This window comes from Hylobates moloch, unplaced genomic scaffold (assembly GCF_009828535.3).
Source record: "Hylobates moloch isolate HMO894 unplaced genomic scaffold, HMol_V3 SCAFFOLD_4, whole genome shotgun sequence".
Taxonomy (NCBI): Eukaryota; Metazoa; Chordata; class Mammalia; order Primates; family Hylobatidae; genus Hylobates; species Hylobates moloch.
In genome coordinates, this window is record NW_026652279.1 from 54,489,017 (window position 1) to 54,509,749 (window position 20,733).

Consider the following 20,733-nt stretch of genomic DNA (forward strand, 5'->3'; position numbering starts at 1 on the left):
TGCACCTACGTTGCACTAATACCCACTTTCAGCTGCCTCCCAACAGATGGCTGCTTTTGATTTTAAACACAGGTTTTCAAACATTTTTATGAGACTATAAACACATAGAATCTTCTGAGACATTTTTCTCTAACCACATTCTATTGAATATTAGCACTCTCCCTTATGTTGTGAGAAAAAAATTAAGTCTGAAATGTCATTTTGTCCATTCTTTAAATATTTCCTGTTGCAAAATGTCATAAAAACTCAACATTAGTAAAACATTGTTCCTAATTTTAACAACTACCATGTGTGAGTTCAAGTTTACAATTGAAAACGAATGACCACACTTGTTATGATGAACAAATATCAGGAATGGCAGTAATGAAGAGTTTTGTGGACCCACTCTCCAACAAAAGAAGCATAACTAGTAGCAATTATTTTTTAAAAACCTCAACCATTTCAAGTCTCTGGAACTTGTTATAAGGGCACACAGCAGATGAAGAAACACTTATTTAAGAAAATCTACTAAAGTCAGGTAAGAATAGCAGGACTTTGTGGTACTTGATCCATGACTCTCTCTTCAGCGCAACTTGATTGAAATTCCATTCCAGGTGGGGGTAGTCAATATAATGGATGCCTTTCCTAAACTCATAGCCAATGATACAGCATCTCACAGGGAGGCACAAGCTTTTAGCCTCTGTCATACTCCAACTATGAGTTGCAGAAGCTAAATCCCTGGTGAGTGTGGTTGTGGTCATGGTGCCCTGCATTTACCCAGCTGCAACTCATAGGAAGGAGGCTCTACCCAGACGTGGCAGGCTAAGAGTACTGGGGCCCTGGTAACTTTTGCCACAGCTCACTACTGGAGTGGAAGAGCCATGCCAGGAGGAGCAATCTGGGAAGAGCAGAGGCTACTGCTACTGCTCAGTACTCAGACCAGTCTGCTCAGATTTTTTTTCCCCAGGTGGGGAGGCAATCTATAGGAACAGAGAGCTCCAAAACTCTCCCCACAGAGACTGATTTTATTTGAAACCGAGTGTGGTAAAGTTCAAGCCTAAGGGTACTCTCAAAAACAATGGAGATGTTGGCGGAAAGCAGTTAAGAGGAGGTTGGTACATCTATGGGAGTAACAACCAAAACCACAGGCCAGCTAATTTAACAGACAGCCGGCAACAGACAGTTAAGAGGAGCCCTCCAGGGGAACAAACCTCAAAAACTGTCCTCCAAAATACTCTATCCCTGAAAAGTGGTCCAAATTCAATTAGATCAGACTGTGGAACAATTTATGCCCAAGGGCATTGCCAAAAACAAGAGATCAATCAGCCAGCAGTCAATAGAGCAATCAGCAAGCAGTTAGTGGAGCCTAACAGCTCAGTGTGATACCAAAGGAGGCAGACAGCTTAACAGAGAGATTGGGAAAAGGGGCAGTCAAAGAAAGTTTTGCTGAAATCACTGTCAAATCAGGGTGACTGCGTGCATGCCCAAAGCTATGCCCTCTGAAAAGCAACATCAGAGGTTTCAGACTGTAGGGGAAATAGACTTCACTAAAATTATCTATCTAAGCCATTAAAAAAATAAACAAGCAGGCAACAAGAAAAACAAGCTCCAGAGCGGGGAGAGGGGAACCAGTATCCAGTTTCTGCAATATGTTGCCCAAATGTCCAGTTTTCAACAACAACAAAGAATGAGACATGATAAGAAACAGGGAAATGTGACCCATACAAAGGAAGAAAAAGCAGACTAGAGAAACCACCTGTGACCCAAGACAGTAATACAGATCCATGTGACAAAACAAAGAACACTGGTAAAGGTAACTAAGCAATTATAAAATGCAATATACATGCATTTCTTTTATCTGATTTAAATGCAACTGTGTAAAAATATACCTACAAATTGTATTGTTGGACCTATAACACATAGAAATGCAATATATTTGCCAATAACAGCATAAAGAAGGTGGGTGAGAGCAAAGATGTATTGGAGTAAAGAAGAGACACCAGATGGTAACTTGAACGCACAGGAACAAGTGAAGAGAACCAGAAATGATAAATAAGATCAATATAACAAATTGTATAAATATATACTTGCTTTTTTTTTCTCAGCCTCTTTCATGGACAGAAAAGTATATAAAATAATAATTATAACAAAATATTAACAGGTTTGGAACATATTGTAATATAACAACAACAGCTCAATAATGAGGAAGTGAGAGTAGGCCTATATAGGAATAATACTTTTATGTTTCACTGGAATTAAATTTGTTTGGGCTGGGCACAGTGGCTCATGCCTGTAATCCCAACACCTTGGGAGGCCAACGTGGACAGATCACCTGAGGTCAGGGGTTCCAGACCAGCCTGGCCAACATGGCAAAACCCTGTCTCTACTAAAAATACATAAATTAGCTGGGCGTGGTGGTGAGTACCTGTTATCCCAACTACTCAGGAGGCTGAGGCAGGAGAATCGCTTGAACCCAGGAGGTGGAGGTTGCAGTGAGCTGAGATTGTGCCACTGCACTCCAGCCTGGGTGACAGAGTGAGACTCTGTCTCAAAATAATAATAATAATAATAATAATTAATAAAGAAAATAAATTTGTATAAATCTAAACTTTATTCTGATCACTTATATGTTTATGGTAAGCCCTAGAACAACCACTAAGAAAGTAAGTGGGGGAAAAGCGAGAAAAAAAATTAAATGTGAAGACTGAGGCAGAGATTGGAGTGATAAAGGTACAAGCCAACGAATGCCAAGAATTGTGGTGTTGGGGCTCAGAAAACAGTACCCTAAAATGAAGGCCTCAGAAGCAAAAGTTTTTCTCTGACCTTCTGCCCTCCTGTTTCTCAGTCCAATTCTCCCCTGAGGTTAACCATGAATCCCTCTTCCCCAAAGTCATAAAACCTAAAAAGAGTACTCTCACTTTCCCTCTGCCTTTTGGTGTCAAAAGTGGCCATAAAGAAATTTTTATCTGCCTTATTTGACTGTGGGTGATAATACCCCTATGCCAGAGAGAGCCTTGCCCCACACCCAGAAGGCAGGAATGCATGCTCAGAGAGGCCGAGAGGAATCTAGACAGACAGGCCTTGCTGGCATTCCCCGTTTGGTCTATTAGCATTGGATCACACCCTTCTTTTCCAATCATATTTCTACATGGCTGTCCGTACTTTGTTGAACTTAAGCATAAAAATGGACAATTTCTCCTGTTCTTTAAGTCTTCATTCTGGAGGCTCCTATGTATAAACATTAAATGAATTTTTATGCCTTTTCTCCAATTAATCTGACTTTGGTGAGCTGATTTTTCAGAGAAACTTTAGAGGGCCAAAGGGAGCTTCTCCCTTAAGAGAAGAGAAAAGATTCTGGCTGGGTGTGGTGGCTCATGCCTGTAATCCCAGTACTTTGGGAGGCCAAGGCAGGCGGATCACAAGGTCAAGAGATGGAGACCATCCTGGCCAACATGGTGAAACCCGTCTCTACTAAAAATACAAAAATTAGCTGGGCGTGGTGGTGCACGCCTGTAGTCCTAGCTACTCGGGAGGCTGAGGCTGGAGAATCGCTTGAACTCAGGAGGTGGAGGTTGCGGTGAGCCGAGATCGCACCACTGAATCCAGCCTGGCAACAGAGCGAGACTCCATCTCAAAAAAAAAAAAAAAAAAAAAGGAGGGAAGATTCTTTCCTAGAGCCTTCAGAGCGAGCTCAGGCCTGCTGACACCTTGATTTGAGGCTTCTAGCCTCCCAAAATATGAGAATACAATTTTGTTTTATTTATTTTCATTATTTATTTTATTTTATTTTATTTTATTGAGTCAGGATGTCACTATGACCCAGGCTGGAGTGTGGTGACACATTCACAGCTTACTGCAGCCTCCACGTCCCAAGCTCAGGTGGTCCTCCCACCTCAGCCTCCTGAGTAGATAGAACTATAGGCACCTGTCACCACATTTGGCTAATTTTTGTATTTTTTGTAGAGGCGGGATTTCACCAGGTTGCCCAGGCTAGTCTCAAACTCCTTACCTCAAGCGATACGCCTGCCTCAGCCTCCCAAAGTCCTGGGATTATGGGTGTGAGCCATAGCACCCCGCCATCTCTGTTGTTTTAAGCCATTCAGTTTGTGGTGATTTGTTACAGCAGCCCCAAGGAAACTAATAATCCAGACATCTAAAACAGTTCTTGAGTATTTTGGGAAATGGGTGTTGGTATTATTTCTTAACACTTAGAAAGTGAAGAAAAGTCTCAGAAAAACTTACCCATGATTATGAGTCCTGCCCTCCCCCCCATTCATATATTGAAATTCTAACCTTCAATACCTCAAAATGTGACCTTATCTAGATACAGGGTTGTTGCAAATGTAATTAGTTAAGATCAGGTCATACTGGACTAGGATGGGTCCCTAATCTAATCTGATGGGTTTCTTTATGAAAAGTGGACATTTGGACACAGACACACAGGGGAATCCCATGTGAACACAAGCTGTGCTAGCACAAGCCAAGCACCCACCACACGCTAGGAGTCCTGGCACAGACCCTCCCGTCCCTCCCCTTGGGCCATCAGAGGGAGCAAGGCCCTGCCAACACCTTGATCTACAGCTTCTAGCTCCAGAACTGTGAGACTATAAATTGCTGTTATTTAAGCCACTCTGTGAGTACTTTGTTACGGCAGCTCTGGAAAACTGTAACACCCGTTATGCCATTTCCAAGTAATAACAACCATTAAATTTTGGTTTCTCTTCTTTCAGTTTCATATCTATAGAGGCCAAAGTTTACTTATACACATACATACATATATGTAGTCTCCATCTAAATATTAGAGGCAGGTTCCTCTTAAGAACATTGTCCATGGCCGGGCAAGGTAGCTCACGCCTGTAATCCCAGCACATTGGGAGGCCGAGGTGGGCAGATCACTTGAGGTGAGGAGTTCAACACCAGCCTGGTGAACATGGTGAAACCACATCTCTACTAAAAATACACAAATTAGCCTGGTGTGGTGGCAGGCACCTGTAATCTCAGCTACTTGGGAAGCTGAGGCAGGAGAATTGCCTGAAGCCAGGAGGAGGAGGTGGCAGTGAGCCGAGATTGTGCCACTGCACTCCAGCCTTGATGACAGAGTGGGACTCTGTCTCAAAAAAAAAGAACATTGTCTAAAATTTGGAAGTACAGCAGAAAGATAACTGTGTGACCTTTCAAACTCTTACTGAAGACTAGGTAACAAGCTGGTCTGAGTCGTCTATCACACTAAGCGAAGGTAATTTGTTTGATTTACTATTTACTTTTGGTTATGGCTCAGATTCTATAAAGTACAGTCAACTTGGAGAAAATGGATAAATTGCAAATTACCTTTTTTTTTTGGTGGCGATTCAAATGAATTTTGTCCTATAGAAAAAATAACCTCTGAGGGTTATGATTTCATTGCCCTGTACCTAAATTAGCAATCTTATTTCAGGTCTCTTCCTTTAGTAACTCTCTTTTTAATTTCTCATATCCTTTTTTGAAACAGGCTTACCATCCCTGCTGATTCTTTCATTGGTGAGTTCAAAACATCTTTGACATCTGTATACTATATACCCATATAAGAGCCATGTTTTTAATTTTTTGAAAATTGTACTTTGACATGATTTAGATCAGTGGTTCTCAGACTTTCAGATTTCATAAAGAAGAAAAATTATTAAAACAAAATAAAGATGGATGCCAGTTTTAATTTTCCAAGTAATGTCCACTTAAAAATCACAAAATGGAAAACTATCCTCTACAAATACCACCATTTTATTATAGGCAGTGCAGGGCTTTTTCATACCAAAAGAGTGGAATAAAATGCAATATTAACCACATAATATTATGAAAGTTTACCCCATTCTACTTATTTTCCTCATTGCACTGCATTTTGGTAAGAACCTCAATGGCAGGCATAATTTAGCAAGACTGTGTATAAATGATTGGTTTCCTTTGTACTTGTGCAGCTTCTTTTATTCATTCACTCCAGGTCTTCATTGAGGTCTTTCTATGTTGCAAGAAGTGCCTACTATGAGAGAAAGAGCACCAATTATATGCCAAGGAACTATATTCTATGTACAAACATGGTTCCTGCCGTCCTGGAAAATATATTCTAGTGAAGGAAGATTGACAATGAATAATGACATAATTAAGTGATTACGTAATCAAAATTTTGACCAAATTATTATACGATTAAAATTTTGCTAGATATTGTAAGGAAAGAGCACACATTTAACAATGTGCATTGAGTTGCTTGTATGCCAGTCATTTCTCAGTGAAAACTACCACCCTGATAGAAGGACCTAACAAATTATTCTCAAAATTGCTTCTCCCAACAAAAGAAAGCCACTCTTTAAGGATTAAACGTGTGCCTGAGGGTAGCAGATAGTCAATAGCAGTTGACTTTGCCTTGCAGGGCCTCACAAAACCCTCAGAAAGAACAAGGACCTCTTACCTTCCCCTTCCTTCCTTCATCCCTAGAAGAAAGAAACTGGGCACTGATTAGTTTTCTCTAGAGAAAATAAAGTAAAATGAGGTTAGTTCATAAGTTAGTCTTTCTGAGAGACACGAAAGTGTGCTGTTCAGCTGATAATATTATTTAGTTAATTGACACTAATTAGCTTGCAGTCCAACAGACTTAGGCCCCATGGCTATGAAGTAATTCTACAAGGAGGGGAGAAGAGTATTATGATGTGCAAATATCCCTTCTTACAAACTTTCTGGAGAAAAATTTTGACCTGATTGCGTAAGTGTGGGCAACTTAGGCTTCAGGATAGTTTGTAAATATATAAGAAGAGAACAACAAACAGTTGAAACAATTCATGCTTTCCCATGCTGCGTTTGAAAGGTGATGGGGAGGACAGGAAACCAAAAGTCCTAAAAATTTCTTTAACAAATGTGGGGGTGAATAGAGAGAAAGACAAGGTAAGGTAGTTTGACTGGGAATTTGAGACTATTAAATCAGTTGAGAAACGTAAAATAACTGACTCCCAGGAAGCAAAGTCTGTTACATATGCGACCAAAGAAGTGGTTGGGAGATTTCTCTTTGTTAGATAGTCAGGGAATACACTTCTATATTTGTGTATGAAGGCAATTTTCACAAAATAGGTTTGGCAGAGGAGTGGGGCAATAAATAATGTCTCACTCTTCTACCATCACCAAGATTTATCTGTATTCCTCTGTAGACTTCATGGTTTGGGGATGACCTACACAAGTCAGGCTCAGTGAAGGTGAGGAATGAAAGCCTTTATACACTTTTGAAAAACCAAAAGAAACAGGTATTTAATTGATAGAAAACCAGTCAGGTAAGATACTCTGAGGACAAGAGGCCCATTTTGCAACTCAGGGTAAGAAAAGATTGATGAAAAGTTTAGCAGTGTTAACCACCCCCAATAAACCACCAGAAAAGACTATCGATCAACCAAGACTGAATTTATTAGACTTACAGTAGTGAGAGAGGACACCAATTTGATAAAGTGTTTATAGCTTCTCAAAATGGGGGTATTTATAGGTATTTATAGGGGGTAGTTATAGGTATTTATAGGTATTTAGGTATTTATAGGGGAGATTTCAAGCTGAGTCATGAAAAGTAGGTAACTTGGTATTGGGCAGAGTTTATGATATGGTAACTTTGGTTGATAAGCACAGCAAGATTACGTACTTGAAGAGAGTCTTGATAAACAAATTGTTGATCTTGCTAAATAAGCTGTTAAGTTGGTTCACAGTTTTATTGTCTTGACAATGAGTATTTCCTAGAGTAAGACCAAGTCGTTATTTTTACTTGCCTCAGTATGGTTTCACGTAAGAATAGGAAAGTATGCCCAGTCCCAATAGTGTTTAACATAAGGCCTTGGAACTATGTTGGTTTCAGTTCTCAGGAGTCTTTTTCATTTTTCTCCAGCCTAAGCTACAGAATAGAGGATTATCAACTAGGGACATGATCAATCCAGATTTATATCACTGTTTAATATGTTGTGGTTATATGAAGGGTTTCTGATGATAGTCACTCCATCCATTATTAGTAACAGATTTTTTTTATTGTTCATTTTGTTGGAAGATCATGTTTGGATCATTTTATGGAACAGCAACTGCATAGCAGGATTTAAGACTCTGGAGAGCACACATTTGAGAGTGGCAATATAATTTCTTTCTTTTTTTTTTTTCTTTGAGACGAAGTCTCACTCTATTGCCCAAGCTGGAGTGTAGTGGTGCAATCTTGGCGCACTGCAAACTCCATCTCCTGGGTTCAAGCAATTCTCCTGCCTCAGCCTCCCAAATAGCTGGGACTACAGGTACGTGCCACCATGCCTGGTTAATTTTTGTATTTTTAGTAGAGCTGGGGTTTCACTATGTTGGCCAGGCTAGTCTTGAACTCCTGACCTCATGATCCTCCCACCTTGGCCTCCTAAGGTGCTGGGATTACAGGCGTGAGCCACCACGCCAGGCCCAACATAGATAATTTCTATGAGAAATATTATGATATGAACTTCTAGTCACTTTTAAGGCAGAAGCCAAGAGTGACCACATTTTATCTCCAATATGAAAAGGCCACACAAGCAGATAGGGAGTATTAGCCAAATTACGTAATTTCACAATTTTTATGTTTGCCACCCAGATAATTTTAGCAACATTAAAGATCCAAAAGAGGTCTGTAATAATGCAGGTACAACATTCTTTCCCTAAGTCAGCACACATCCTACCTCGAAAGACCTTTGTTCTGAACCATCACTACAGTTGTGAACGTCTTAGGTGAGAAGTTCTATGGCTGTAGCAATGTTGCCGTTCTCTCGCTGTTCTCTGTACCATTGTCTGTAGAATCCTGCCTACTTGTCAAGTCTCATGGAAAGTGTGAAATGAAAAAGAAAGCAGTCTGAAATGTTCTTTCAGTGGTTACTTTTAAAATGTAAACCAAAGTTCAGCATTTTTGAATTAAATTATCTAAATGTCTTTTTTTCTTAGAAGGGAAGTTTGCAGGTCAAAATGGAGGCGGGGTGATACTAAGAACTCTCCTGAAGGCAGACCTCAGTTTACTCACATTATAGATCCCTGTTCGATTTACAGATCGCAGATTGCAGTCAATAGTCTTTTGTGCTTCAAATACTCATACGGGGATGTCAAATAGAATTGGCCTGGCATAAAGTCTATGACCCAGTGCTAGGCCAATTCTGACATCCCCATATGAGCATTTCCACTGAAAGCAGATCATTGGGTAATCCCTCACAACTAGTATTGGATTTGAAGCACAAAAGACTATTGACTGCAATCTGTAAATCAGACAGGGATGGGAGTTTAGCTTAACTAATGCACCTTTCTTGCAAGGTCTGTAAAAGTTAGGCAACGTTTTAAATATACCCCAACTGTTCCCTGGCTTTTTCTACATTCTATTTCTGCAAAGGGTTGATTGCAAAGGCTAACTCTTCTGTGTATTCTTTTCCTACAGAAAAAGAAACACCTCATTTATAGGTTTGACATAGCAGAGTCTTTAGGTTTCTTGACTCTCTGGTCTGTTACGGTTTTTGTCATCTAAATAAGTTGATTGGTAGAAACCAACTTATTTATAACAAGGAAAAGGTAGCAAATAAAGCTGGGTGGCACCCAGATAAAAATGAGTACAAATCCAAAGGTCAGTTTGATTGTATTCTTTAGCCAAATTGCAATAAAACTGCTGGCAGGTATTGGAGTTAGGCCAAGAAGTATGTAAGCATGCCGAAATATTATTAAGGATGGGAACCGTACAGATATTATGTTTAAGAAATAATAACTTTCTGTTAGCAATCAGAAACTTTAACAAAGAGGAGAGAAAATAGCAAGGGAAATAAAGAATGACATATTGCAGATTAAAGCATGGGAATCACTGGTTCTGGTCATCTGGATCTTCTTCATAGATCTTGAATGGAAGTTGTCTACTATTCACAGTTGTTTCCATGATCTGATGGTCTTAATTTGAAGCTGTCTCCACCCTCAAAATCTATGCTTTTGGAGAATTCCTAAGTTCCTAAGGATCCTCAGCTTGAAGTCCTGCTAAGACAGTCTTTTCAGTGATTCACGGATGAATTATATTTCTTTAATTGAGAGATATAGATCTTAGAGTCCACACCCTACAGTTTTTCTTTTGTATTAGGTATTAATAGGATCTGAAAATATCATTTTCATCAAGCCGCAAGGACACTTTTTTTCCTGTGATGTCTCTTTCGAAATCTAAATCTTCTGGATATATAGCGAAGCAAAATTATCTTTTAGGTATGATACACAACACAAGTATAAGCTTGTAGTCAATAATAACTCTGGGAGTAAGAACACATTATGAACAGTGAAGACATCGACAAACCTCCAGGGCCTTTGATTTGTGCTGTAAAGTTACTATGATCAGCCCTGATTAACATAAGTATTGGAGTCAAGTAACCTAGATATCAAATATTTTAAACAATTATTATACCAGTCTGTGTACATGAACAATAGCATGCTTATTTTAACATAAAAATGTGTATAATAGTAAAATGTTTTGTTAATTAAGATAGGAAGTCTAAACTTTTGGGATATGTCCATTTTTTGTTAAGTTGAAAAAATAAAAGGTCTCTCTTCATTTTTTACTTAAAAACATCTGGAGAATGCTAAATAAACCTAATTATCTCCATTATTTTTACTTTATGAGGTAAAGGAGCAGAATTTTGTGTTACCTGGTGGAAATTCCAGGAAATCTAAAAATAATTTCAGCATAAAAGACATCTTAACAGTTTGAATGATCTGAATTTATGGACCGAATTCAGAAAATCACAAATTAAAATTGTTTTTAAGAAGAAAAAACATTTAAATACAAGTCCTAGTTTTAAGCAATATTTTGAAGATATACAATGATATATGACTTTTAATAACTTATTTTTTCTAAGAAAATAAGAAAACTTTTATCAAAACAAATGAGGAATATGTCAAAAACTTAGAGAAATACCTTGGTGATAAAAAAGTTCTTTATTATTGAGCAAAGAACAGCTGAAAATTTCACAAATTTGGTGATGGAAAATAAATGGACAGATCTAAGAAGCCCAGCAAGTTCCAAGCAGAATAAACTTAAGAAAAATCTTCCAAACACATTATAATTGAACTGCTGAAAACCAAATATGAAAAAGAAAATTGTTGAAAAGAATCATTGAAAAATGTCAATGGACTGGGCATGGTGGCTCAGCTCATAATCCCAGCATTCTGGGAGGCTGAGGCAGGAGGATCACTTAAAGCTAGGAGTTCGAGGCCAGCCTGGGCAACAAAGTGAGACCCCATCTTTACAATTTTTTTTAATAGCCAGGCATGGCAGTGCCCTTCTGAAGTCCCAGCTACTCAGGAGGCTGAGGCAAGAAGGCTTGAGTCCGGGAGTTTGAGGCTGCAGTCAGCTATGATTGCGCCACAGCACTCCAGCCTGAACAGAGTGAGATCCTGTCTCTAAGAAAAAAAAAAAAAAAGATAAAGAAAAAGAAAAGTGTCAGCGATTTGAATAATTGAAGATTTCTCATCAGAAACTATGGAGATTAGAAGATAGTGCAATAACATTTTTCAAGTGCTTAAAGAAAAAAAACTATCAACCCCAAATTCTATTACCAGTGAAAAAATTCTTCAGGAGTGAAGGCAAATAATACATTCTCACATGAAGGAAAACAGTTTATTGCTATAAGATCCTGCCTTAAAAGAAATGCTAAAAGAAGTTCTTCAGGTGGAAGGAATTATAACAGAGTAAAAATAGGAACTTTATGAGTTAAGGAAAAGAAACTGAAATGATATCTGTATTACTTTCCTAGAACTGCCATAATCAATTACCACATAATTGGTGGCTTAAAACAACAGAAATTTATCCCTTCACAGTTCTGAAAGCCAGAAGGTGTGGCAGGACTGTGCAGTCTCCAAAGCTCGGGGGAAGAATCCTTCCTTGCCTCTTCCAGCTTCTGGGACTGTCAGCGTTCCTTGGCTTCCTTGACTGCATCATTCTAGCTTCTGTGGTCACATTGTGGCCTTCTCTTCACGGCTGTGTTTTCTTTTCTGTCTCTTATGAGGACACTTATCATTGAATTTAGGACCCATTTGGGCAGTCCAGGATGACCTCATCTTGAGATCCTTAACTTATTTATATCTTCAAGGACCCCTTTTCCAAAGAAGGTCACGTTCACCTGTGTCAGGGGTTAGGACAGGGACATATTTTGAGGGGAACAGCATGTAATCCATTACCCATAGTAAATCTATAGGTTACTTTTGGGATTTTATGTACTCTTAGCCCATTTTGGCTGCTATAACAAAATACCATAGACTAGGTAGCTTATAAACAACAGAAATTTATTTCTCAATTCTGAAGGCCTGAAAGTCCAATATTAAGGTGCTCGCATAGCTGGCATCCAGTGAGGACCCATCCCTCATAGGTAGCACTGTATCTCTGTATCCTCACATGATGGAAGGGGCAAGGCAGCTCCCTATGACCTCTTTCATAAGGGCACTAATCCCATTAGCCCTCATGCCTAATTACCTCCCCAAAGTCTCCATCTCTTAATACCATTGCCTTGGGGATTAGGATTTCAGCATACGAATTCCCTACATATGAACACATATGTAGTTCATAGCATGTACTTAAAACATATCTATATCCATCTCTCTATATATATTTCTATTGAAATTGAAAATTATAACATCGTGAGATGGAATTTTCTATGCAATTTTTTTCTATGCATTAGATGTAATATGTATCACAACTACAATATGGGGGAAGTAAAGGCAGTTATGGATTGTAAAGTTTCAATAGTTTGTCTGAAAGGGTAAAATATTGACTCTCAGTTTACATTTTAGGTAATAATTCAAAAGAAGGTAAGTATGTATACTATAATCCCTAGAGTAACTATTCGTGTGTGTGTGTGTGTGTGTGTGTGTGTGTGTGTGTATGAAGAGGTATAGTAAAACACCAACAGACAAAAAAATTCATGTAATCCAAAAGAAAATAAAAAAGGGCAAAAAGGGAACCAGAGGAATAAAAGAAAAAAGAAGGGCTATTAAACAACTATAATAATATATAGACCTAAATCCAGCCATATAAATAATTACATTAAATGTAAAAGTTTTTGTATTAAAAACAGGGATTGTCACATTGATGATGAAACCAGGACATAACTATATGCTGTCTACAAAAACACCACTTGAAATATAATGATATAGATAGGTTAAAAGCAAAAGCCTGAAAAATGACATACCATGCAAACACTAATACAAAAAGCTGGAGTGGTTATATTAATATCAGACAGAATAGATTTCAGAACATGGAAAACTACCAGGAAGAAAGAAGCACTTTAAACAATGATATAAGGCTCAATTCATCAACGAGACATTACTATCTTAATTGTGTATACATTTAGTAACAACTTTAAAAGCTCTGTTTTACCTAATACAGGCAGTAACAGAACTGAAAAGAGACATAGACAAATCCACAATTGTAGACTTTAACCTTCCTCTTTCAGTAATTATTTAAAAAGTATGTAGAAAATCACCAAGGATATAAAAGACTGGAACAATACTACCAAGACATTTAATCTAATTATCATTGTGGAACACTTTAATCAACAACAGAATACATATTTTTAAGTGCACATGAAATATACACCAAGATAGTCCATGTTTTGAGTCACCAAAAATTTATTAAATTAAAATAAATGAAATCATACAAACCATAGCCTATGACCATAAATGGATCAAAAAATCAACATAAGAAACTTACCTGAAAAAAAACTCTAAATCTTTGTAAATTAAATGACGTAGTCCTGTAGATTACATGAGTCAAAGAGGAAGTCTCAAAGAAAATCAGAAAGTATTTTGAAAATAAAAATATACTAAAATTTGTGGAATGCAGTTAAAACAGTCCTCAGAGGGAAATTTATAGCACTAAAAATCCTTATACTGAAAAAAAGATAAATCAATAAGGTTAGCTTTCATATTAATAAACTAGAAAATAAGTGCAAACTACACCAAAAGCAAGCAGAAGGAAGAAAATAATAAAAATGAGAGTGGACATCAAATAAATTGAACACGTAAAAGCAATAGAGGAGAACCAATAAATAATACCTTGGAAAGATTAAGAAACTGATAAATTTTTAAGAAGACTGATGAAGAACAAAAAAGAGAATACACAAGGCCAGCCAGGCTCATGCCTGTAATCCCAGCATTTTGGGAGGCCAAGGCAGGTGGATCACCTGAGGTCAGGAGTTCGAGACCAGCCTGGCCAACGTGGTGAAACCCCATCTCTACTAAAAATACAAAAATTAGCTGGGCATGGTGGTGTACGTCTGTAATCCCAGTTACTTGAGAGGCTGAGGCAGGAGAATTGCTTGAACCTGGGAGGTGGAGGTTGCAGTGAGCTGAGATTGCACCACTGCACTCCAGCCTGGGCAACAGAGTAAGACTCTGTCTCAAAAAAAAAAAAAAAAGAGAGAAGACACAAAATACTAATATTAGTTACGAGAGAAGAGATATTACTATAGACCCTACGGACATTAAAAGCATAATAAGAGATTACTATGAACAACTCCATGCACATGCATTTGACAACTCAGATAAAATGGACTGATTTCTTGAAAAATTTAAAGAAAAATAAATAGAGAACTCAAGAGTCCCATATCTATTTTAAAATTGAATTCATAGTTAAAAATGGTCCAAAAACAACCCTCCAGGCCCAGATGATTTTATTGATGAAATACCAAACATTTCTGGAAGAAATAATGCCAATTTTGTACAATTTCTTTCACAAAATAGAACTATTTCTTAATATATTTTATGTAGCCAGCATTGCTCTGACACCAAAACCAGACAAAGCTAGTACAAGAATGGAAAATTGTAAACCAATATCTCTCATAGAAGCACACTAAAAAATCCTCAATAAGATAATAATGTAATAACAAATTGGATCCAGGAAATTAAGTGATATAGTTCTATAGATTATATAGGTCAAAAAGAAAATCTCAAAGAATATCAGAAAGTATTTTGAAAGTAAAAATATAACATACTAAAATTCATGGGATGCAGTTAAAGCAGTCTTTAGAGGGAAATTTATAGCACTAAAAATCCTTACACTGGAAAACAAAAATATAAATCAAGAAGAAAAGCCTTCACATTAATAAACTAGAAAATAAGTGCAAACTACCCCAGAAGGAAACAGAAGGAAGAAAATAATAAAAATGAGAGCAGACATCAAATAAATTGAACACATAAAAACATAGAGGCGAATCAATATAAAAGAATAATATTAAAAAACCCTCAACAACCATACATCATAAGTAAGTAGAGTTTATTTGGGGGAATGCAAGTCTGGTTCACCATTCAAAAATCTTCAGTGTAATTCACCATACTAATAGACTTAAGAAAAACCATGTGGTCATATCAATAGATGCAGAGGAGACATTTGATAAAATTCAGTGTCCATTTAAGATAAAAATTTCCTCACAAACTAGGAGGAGGATGGAACCTTTGCAACGTAATAATGCTCATCTTCAAAAATCCCCTAGAACTAACATCATATCTAAAGTGAAAGACGAAATGTTTATCATCTAAAATCAGGAACAAGGCAAAGATATCCACTCTCATCACTTCTATTCAATGTTTTATTGGAAGTTCTAGTTGGTGAAATAAGCTAAGAGAAAAAAAGGCATAAAATCAGAAAAGAAGAAATAAAATAATACATATTAACAGAGAGCATGATTGTTTACACAGAAAATCCTAAAGAATTGATTTTAAAAATCCAAGAACTAATTCACTAGCAAGGAACAACCAGAAATCGAAGTTTTAAAATCAGGATCATTTTTCAAAAGACTGAAAATTTGCCTAGGTATAATCTAACAAAATATTTTTAGGATCTATCTGCTAAAAGTTTCTAAACACTGATGAACAATATCAACGAAAATCCTAATAAACATAGAAATACAGTGTATTTATAGTTGAAAAACTCAACATTGGCAAAATGTCAATTCTCTCCAACTTTACCTATAGATTTAATGTACTCCCATTTAAAATCCCAGGAGGATTTTTTGGTGGATATAGATAAACTCTTTCTAAAATTTACATGAAAGTGCAAAGAAACTAGAATGGCCAAAATTATTTTGTATGAAAACAAAGTTGGAAAACTGACACTACCTGGTTTTAAGATTCACTGTAAGTTAGAGTTGTCAAGATCTTGTGGTATTGGCAAAAGGATCAATAGAACAGGACCAGTGGATCAGTATCTGGATTCTAGACATAAACTCACATTTTACTTACCATATGGTCAATTAATTTTTTTATAGAGGTGCAAAGGCAATTCAATGGGAAAAGTATAGCCTTGACAAATGGTACTAGAACAATTGGACATTCTTATGCCAATAAAATGATCATCCACTCTTACCTGACATCATGTACTAAAATTTAACTCATAAAAATAAAAGGTAAAAATATAAAAATTTCAAAAGAAAACAGGAGAAAATCATTGTGACCTCAGGTTAGGCAAAGAGTTCTTAGATATCACACCAAAAGCATGAGTCATAAAAGAAAAATCAATATATTGAACCTCATAAAAATTGAAAACATTTGCTCTGTATTCTTTTTTAAGAGAGTGAAAAGACAAGCCACAGATAAGGAGGAAATAATTTCAAAATCATATATCCAACAAAGAACTTGAGTTCAGAATATTCAAAGAATTCTCAAAACTCAACAATAAGAAAACAACCCAATTGAAAAAAAAAAGTCAAAAGATTTAAAGAGGCACTTTATCAAAGAAAAAATATGATTGTCAAATAAGTGCATCAAATAGGCTTAACATCATTAGTCATTAGGGAAATCCAAATGAAAACCAAAATGAGATACCACCACCCACCTATTAGAATGACATTTTTTTTTAATGACAATATCAATGCTGGCAAATTTATGGAGCAATTGAGGCTCCTATAAATTGCTGGTAGAAATGCAAAATGAAATAACTACTTTAGAAATGTTTGGCAGTTAAACATACACTTATCATATAACCCAGGAATCTGATTCCTAGGTATTAACTCTAGAGAAATAAAAACTTACATTCACACAAAAACCTGGACATGAGTGTTTATAACAGAACAGCATTATTCATATTGCCCAAAAATAGAAACAGATTAAAAGTTCTTCAGTGAGTACATGGATAAACAACCCACAAAATACTTCTCAGCAATAAAAAGAAATAAATTATTGGTACACGCAACAACATGATTGAATCTCGAATGCATTTACTAAGTTAAAGAAGTAAATCTTAAGAGGCTAAATATGTATGACATTCTAAAAATGGCAAAAATAGAGGGAAAGAAGATCAGTGGTTGCAAGGCTTAGGCTTGAGGGGAGAGTTTGACTATCTACTGAGCAGGAAAAGGGACATTTTGGGGAGGGTGTGGAATTGTTCTATAGCCTATTTGTGATGAAGCTTACAAGAATTTGTGCATGTGTTATACTCATAGAACCATACAGAAAAATGGAACTTTACTTTAAAAATTGAATTAGAAGAGTAATATAGAGATTAAAGTACATAAATATATTTTTATGTATAAGTAAATGTATAAATGTCTGCATAGTCGATTTTATTAATTACCACCTTCAACAAAATTAACCAACTTTTATTTTTCCAGACAGAAGAGAAAACTAGAAGATAGGTAACCAAGATCAATAAAACTATTTTTATGAGCATATATGTTACTTTACTTACATAAATTTTAAGAAGGCAAAGTAAATGCATTTAATATAATTTAAGGACATTTGTACATCTCCTTAATCTGTAGTCATTTTATATATAAAGGTAAAAGAAATTTAAAATTATATCTAATAATCAAGTTTTCTGTTTTTTCTTATAGAAAAATTATATATCCAAAGATTATTTATTAAATAAAACAATTTAACATTAGTTTAACATCTTAGAGTGACTAAATATCTGGAAAGTACAATTTAAGTCAGAAGATTAAATCCTATGATTAAATCCTATGATTTGTAGTGTTAGAAAAGTTCACAAGATTATACTCTTTTTGAAAAACATGTGTCAAGACAATTTCATTTAAATTATTTATATACACACATATGTATGTATGTGTGTGTGTGTGTATATATATATATTTTATCTTATCTTAAAAATTTTCTAGACAGAATTATATCTTCCAAGAACCAAGATACTAATGGAAGACATTTTAAAAATAGAAATTATTGGAAATTAAGCCCAAGTGTTGTGTTAATAAAAATATTTTGCAAGCATTATTTTTTACATGATGACAGAACCAAGAAAAAGACATAGAGTTGTTTTTATTGTAAAATTAAATCACTCTAATTTTGTCCAAAGGCTCATCTATTCCCAATGTAAACTCACGTTACTTACCATATGGTCAATTAATTTTTTATAGAGGTGCAAAGGCAATTCTATGGGAAAATTTTTAAGATTCTTGAGTTTATTCTAAACTCTCAGTGTCTAGCTTTTCTTCTCATTTGGAATCCAAGGTCATTAACCAAATTTTCAGTTAAACTTCTCTGAATTAGTGTTTTATCTGGGAAAACATACAAAAGAAACACAGTTTAATATTTCTCTTTCTTTTTGACTTTCTTGACTATTTATCTGGAGTAGATACTCTTAGAGTGTGTACATTAGTATAGAACCATTTTTAAATAATCAGTGACTCTCCAAAGTTTCCTAAGAGTAGGGAAAAGGAGAAAGAAAGGAAGAAAAAACAAAAACAAAAACAAAAAAACACAAATAGCTGGCATCAGATAAATTTATTATTAACATTGTAAAGGCTCATTATCTCCCCTCTGCGAAGAAGGAGTGCTATAGTTTGAATGTTCATCCCCTCCAAACCTCATGTTGAAATTTGATCCTCAGTGTTGGAAGTGGAGCTTACGTGGGTGGAGGTGTTTGGGTCATGTGGGTGGATGGACAGATTAATGCCCTCTCTTCAGCGGTGAGTGAGTTCTCAGTGTGTTAGTTCCCCTAAGAGCTGGTTGTTAAAAAGAGCCTGGCACCTCCCCTAAGTCTCTCTGGCTTCCCCTCTCACCATGTGATCTCTGCTTACCCTGGCTCCCCTTCTGTCTTCCACCATGAGTGGAAGCAGCCTGAGGCCCTCACCAGATGCAGATGCAATCTTGAACTTTCCGGCCACCAGAATCATAAGTCAAGTAAACCTTTTTTCTTTATAAATTAATTACCCAGTCTTGGGTATTCTTTATAGATTACAAAACAGACTATGACAGGGTGTTTTAATCCATTCACGCTACTGTGATAGAATACCATAGACTAGATGGCTTAAACAACAGATGTTTATTTCTCACCATTCTGGAGACTGGAAAGTCCAAAATAAAATTGTCAAAAGATTTGATGTCCTGTGTGTTAGTCCAAACTGCACAATTTTGTAAGTCCCTCGCCATTTCCCAGACCTTGGTCAAAGTAAAACATTCCATGGGGATTCAGGCCATGATAAATAGCCTGCCCAGCCACCAAACTTTCTTATCATATTCTCCTGAGAGAAAGTGCAAGGAACATCATATTCTGCCGGTATAAGGGCCAAACTGCCTTATCATGAGAACATATTATTGACATTTTCCTAGGCAGCAGGCCATGTTCCCCAGACCCCTCCTGCCCAGGCCTGCAATTGCTCCAGCCTGTAAGCAGTTGTGGGCACTGGCATTAAGCTGGTCCCCCACCTCTGCAAGTCTTATGCTGGACATAGAGCCTGGATTTGCTGTAGAGCCACCACTCTCTCTCTCTCTCTGTCTTTTTTTAACCTTTGCCTTCCCTTCAAAACCCAACACTGTGAGGGTCTGCTTCCTGGTTCATAGATGGCACCTTTTTGCTCCATCCTCACATAGTGGAAAAGGAATAAAGTAGCTCTCTGGAGTCTTTTTTTATGAGGGCACTAATTCCGTTCATGGGTGCTGCACCCTCATAACCTAATCACTTCCTAAAGGTCCCACCTCCTAATATCATCACATAGAGGGTTAGGATTTCAACACATGAATTTTGGGGAGACACAAATGTTCAGGCCATAAGAGAGGGCATAGACATAGATGTAGGAACACTCATTTTTCACACACGTATATGTGCACATACACAGGATTAGGTGAGAGGAGAGAAAGAGCATGTGAGAGGAACTAAGCCAGTTTAAACAGTAACTCAGGCCCTTGACAATTCTATCAAATTTATAATTTAAAATGATACTTTTTAATTCCCTGAAGTACAAAAGCAAAGAGAAGGGTTTCTCTTTCTTTATGGAAGTTATCTCTCTTTTAGATTGATAAGACAGAGAATCTCCTCATGAGTGTTTCTTCCTTTTTTCTTTGAATGTACCTCTCAGATGAATAATCTTATTCACTTCAAAATTTTCCCCAAATGGTCACTAAATATCAAAGTGTCCCTGGTGGAATTATGCCAGTTAGAGAGAAATGCACATGAATAAAATAGGAAGGGAGGAGGTATTCTACCTGGTAGGCAAACAGAATGAGAAGATCCTATTAGAATTGCAGGGGTTACTAAGAATGATGCTTGTGCAAACCTCTGATCTCTAGAAACTGACCAAAGATTATTTATCGCCAGTTGGGATCCAGTGAACACTCCCCTTCTGAGCAGCAAAACCAAATAAAGCAGTTCTCAAGGATACAAAGACAAGACTGAGGAAGATCCTAATAAGGTGTTGCAAGGTGACACAGGACAAACTTTGTCCAAAGGAAATTGATCTGACAAGAACTTCTGGACTTGTCAGTTCTTAGGGCTGACTGGTCTATCCTCTTTCTATTGAC

At 36.7% G+C, this 20,733-nt stretch overlaps 1 protein-coding gene across 1 annotated transcript in view; it reads left to right on the top strand.

The window, feature by feature from the left end:
- Positions 1-20,733, top strand: part of LOC116466985 (uncharacterized) — a 262,684-nt gene that overhangs the window by 65,401 nt on the left and 176,550 nt on the right. Inside the window, exon 3 of the mRNA XM_058437551.1 lies at positions 5,468-5,496. Coding sequence (XP_058293534.1) covers positions 5,468-5,496 — 29 coding nt within the window. The remainder of the gene's footprint in view (positions 1-5,467; positions 5,497-20,733) is intronic.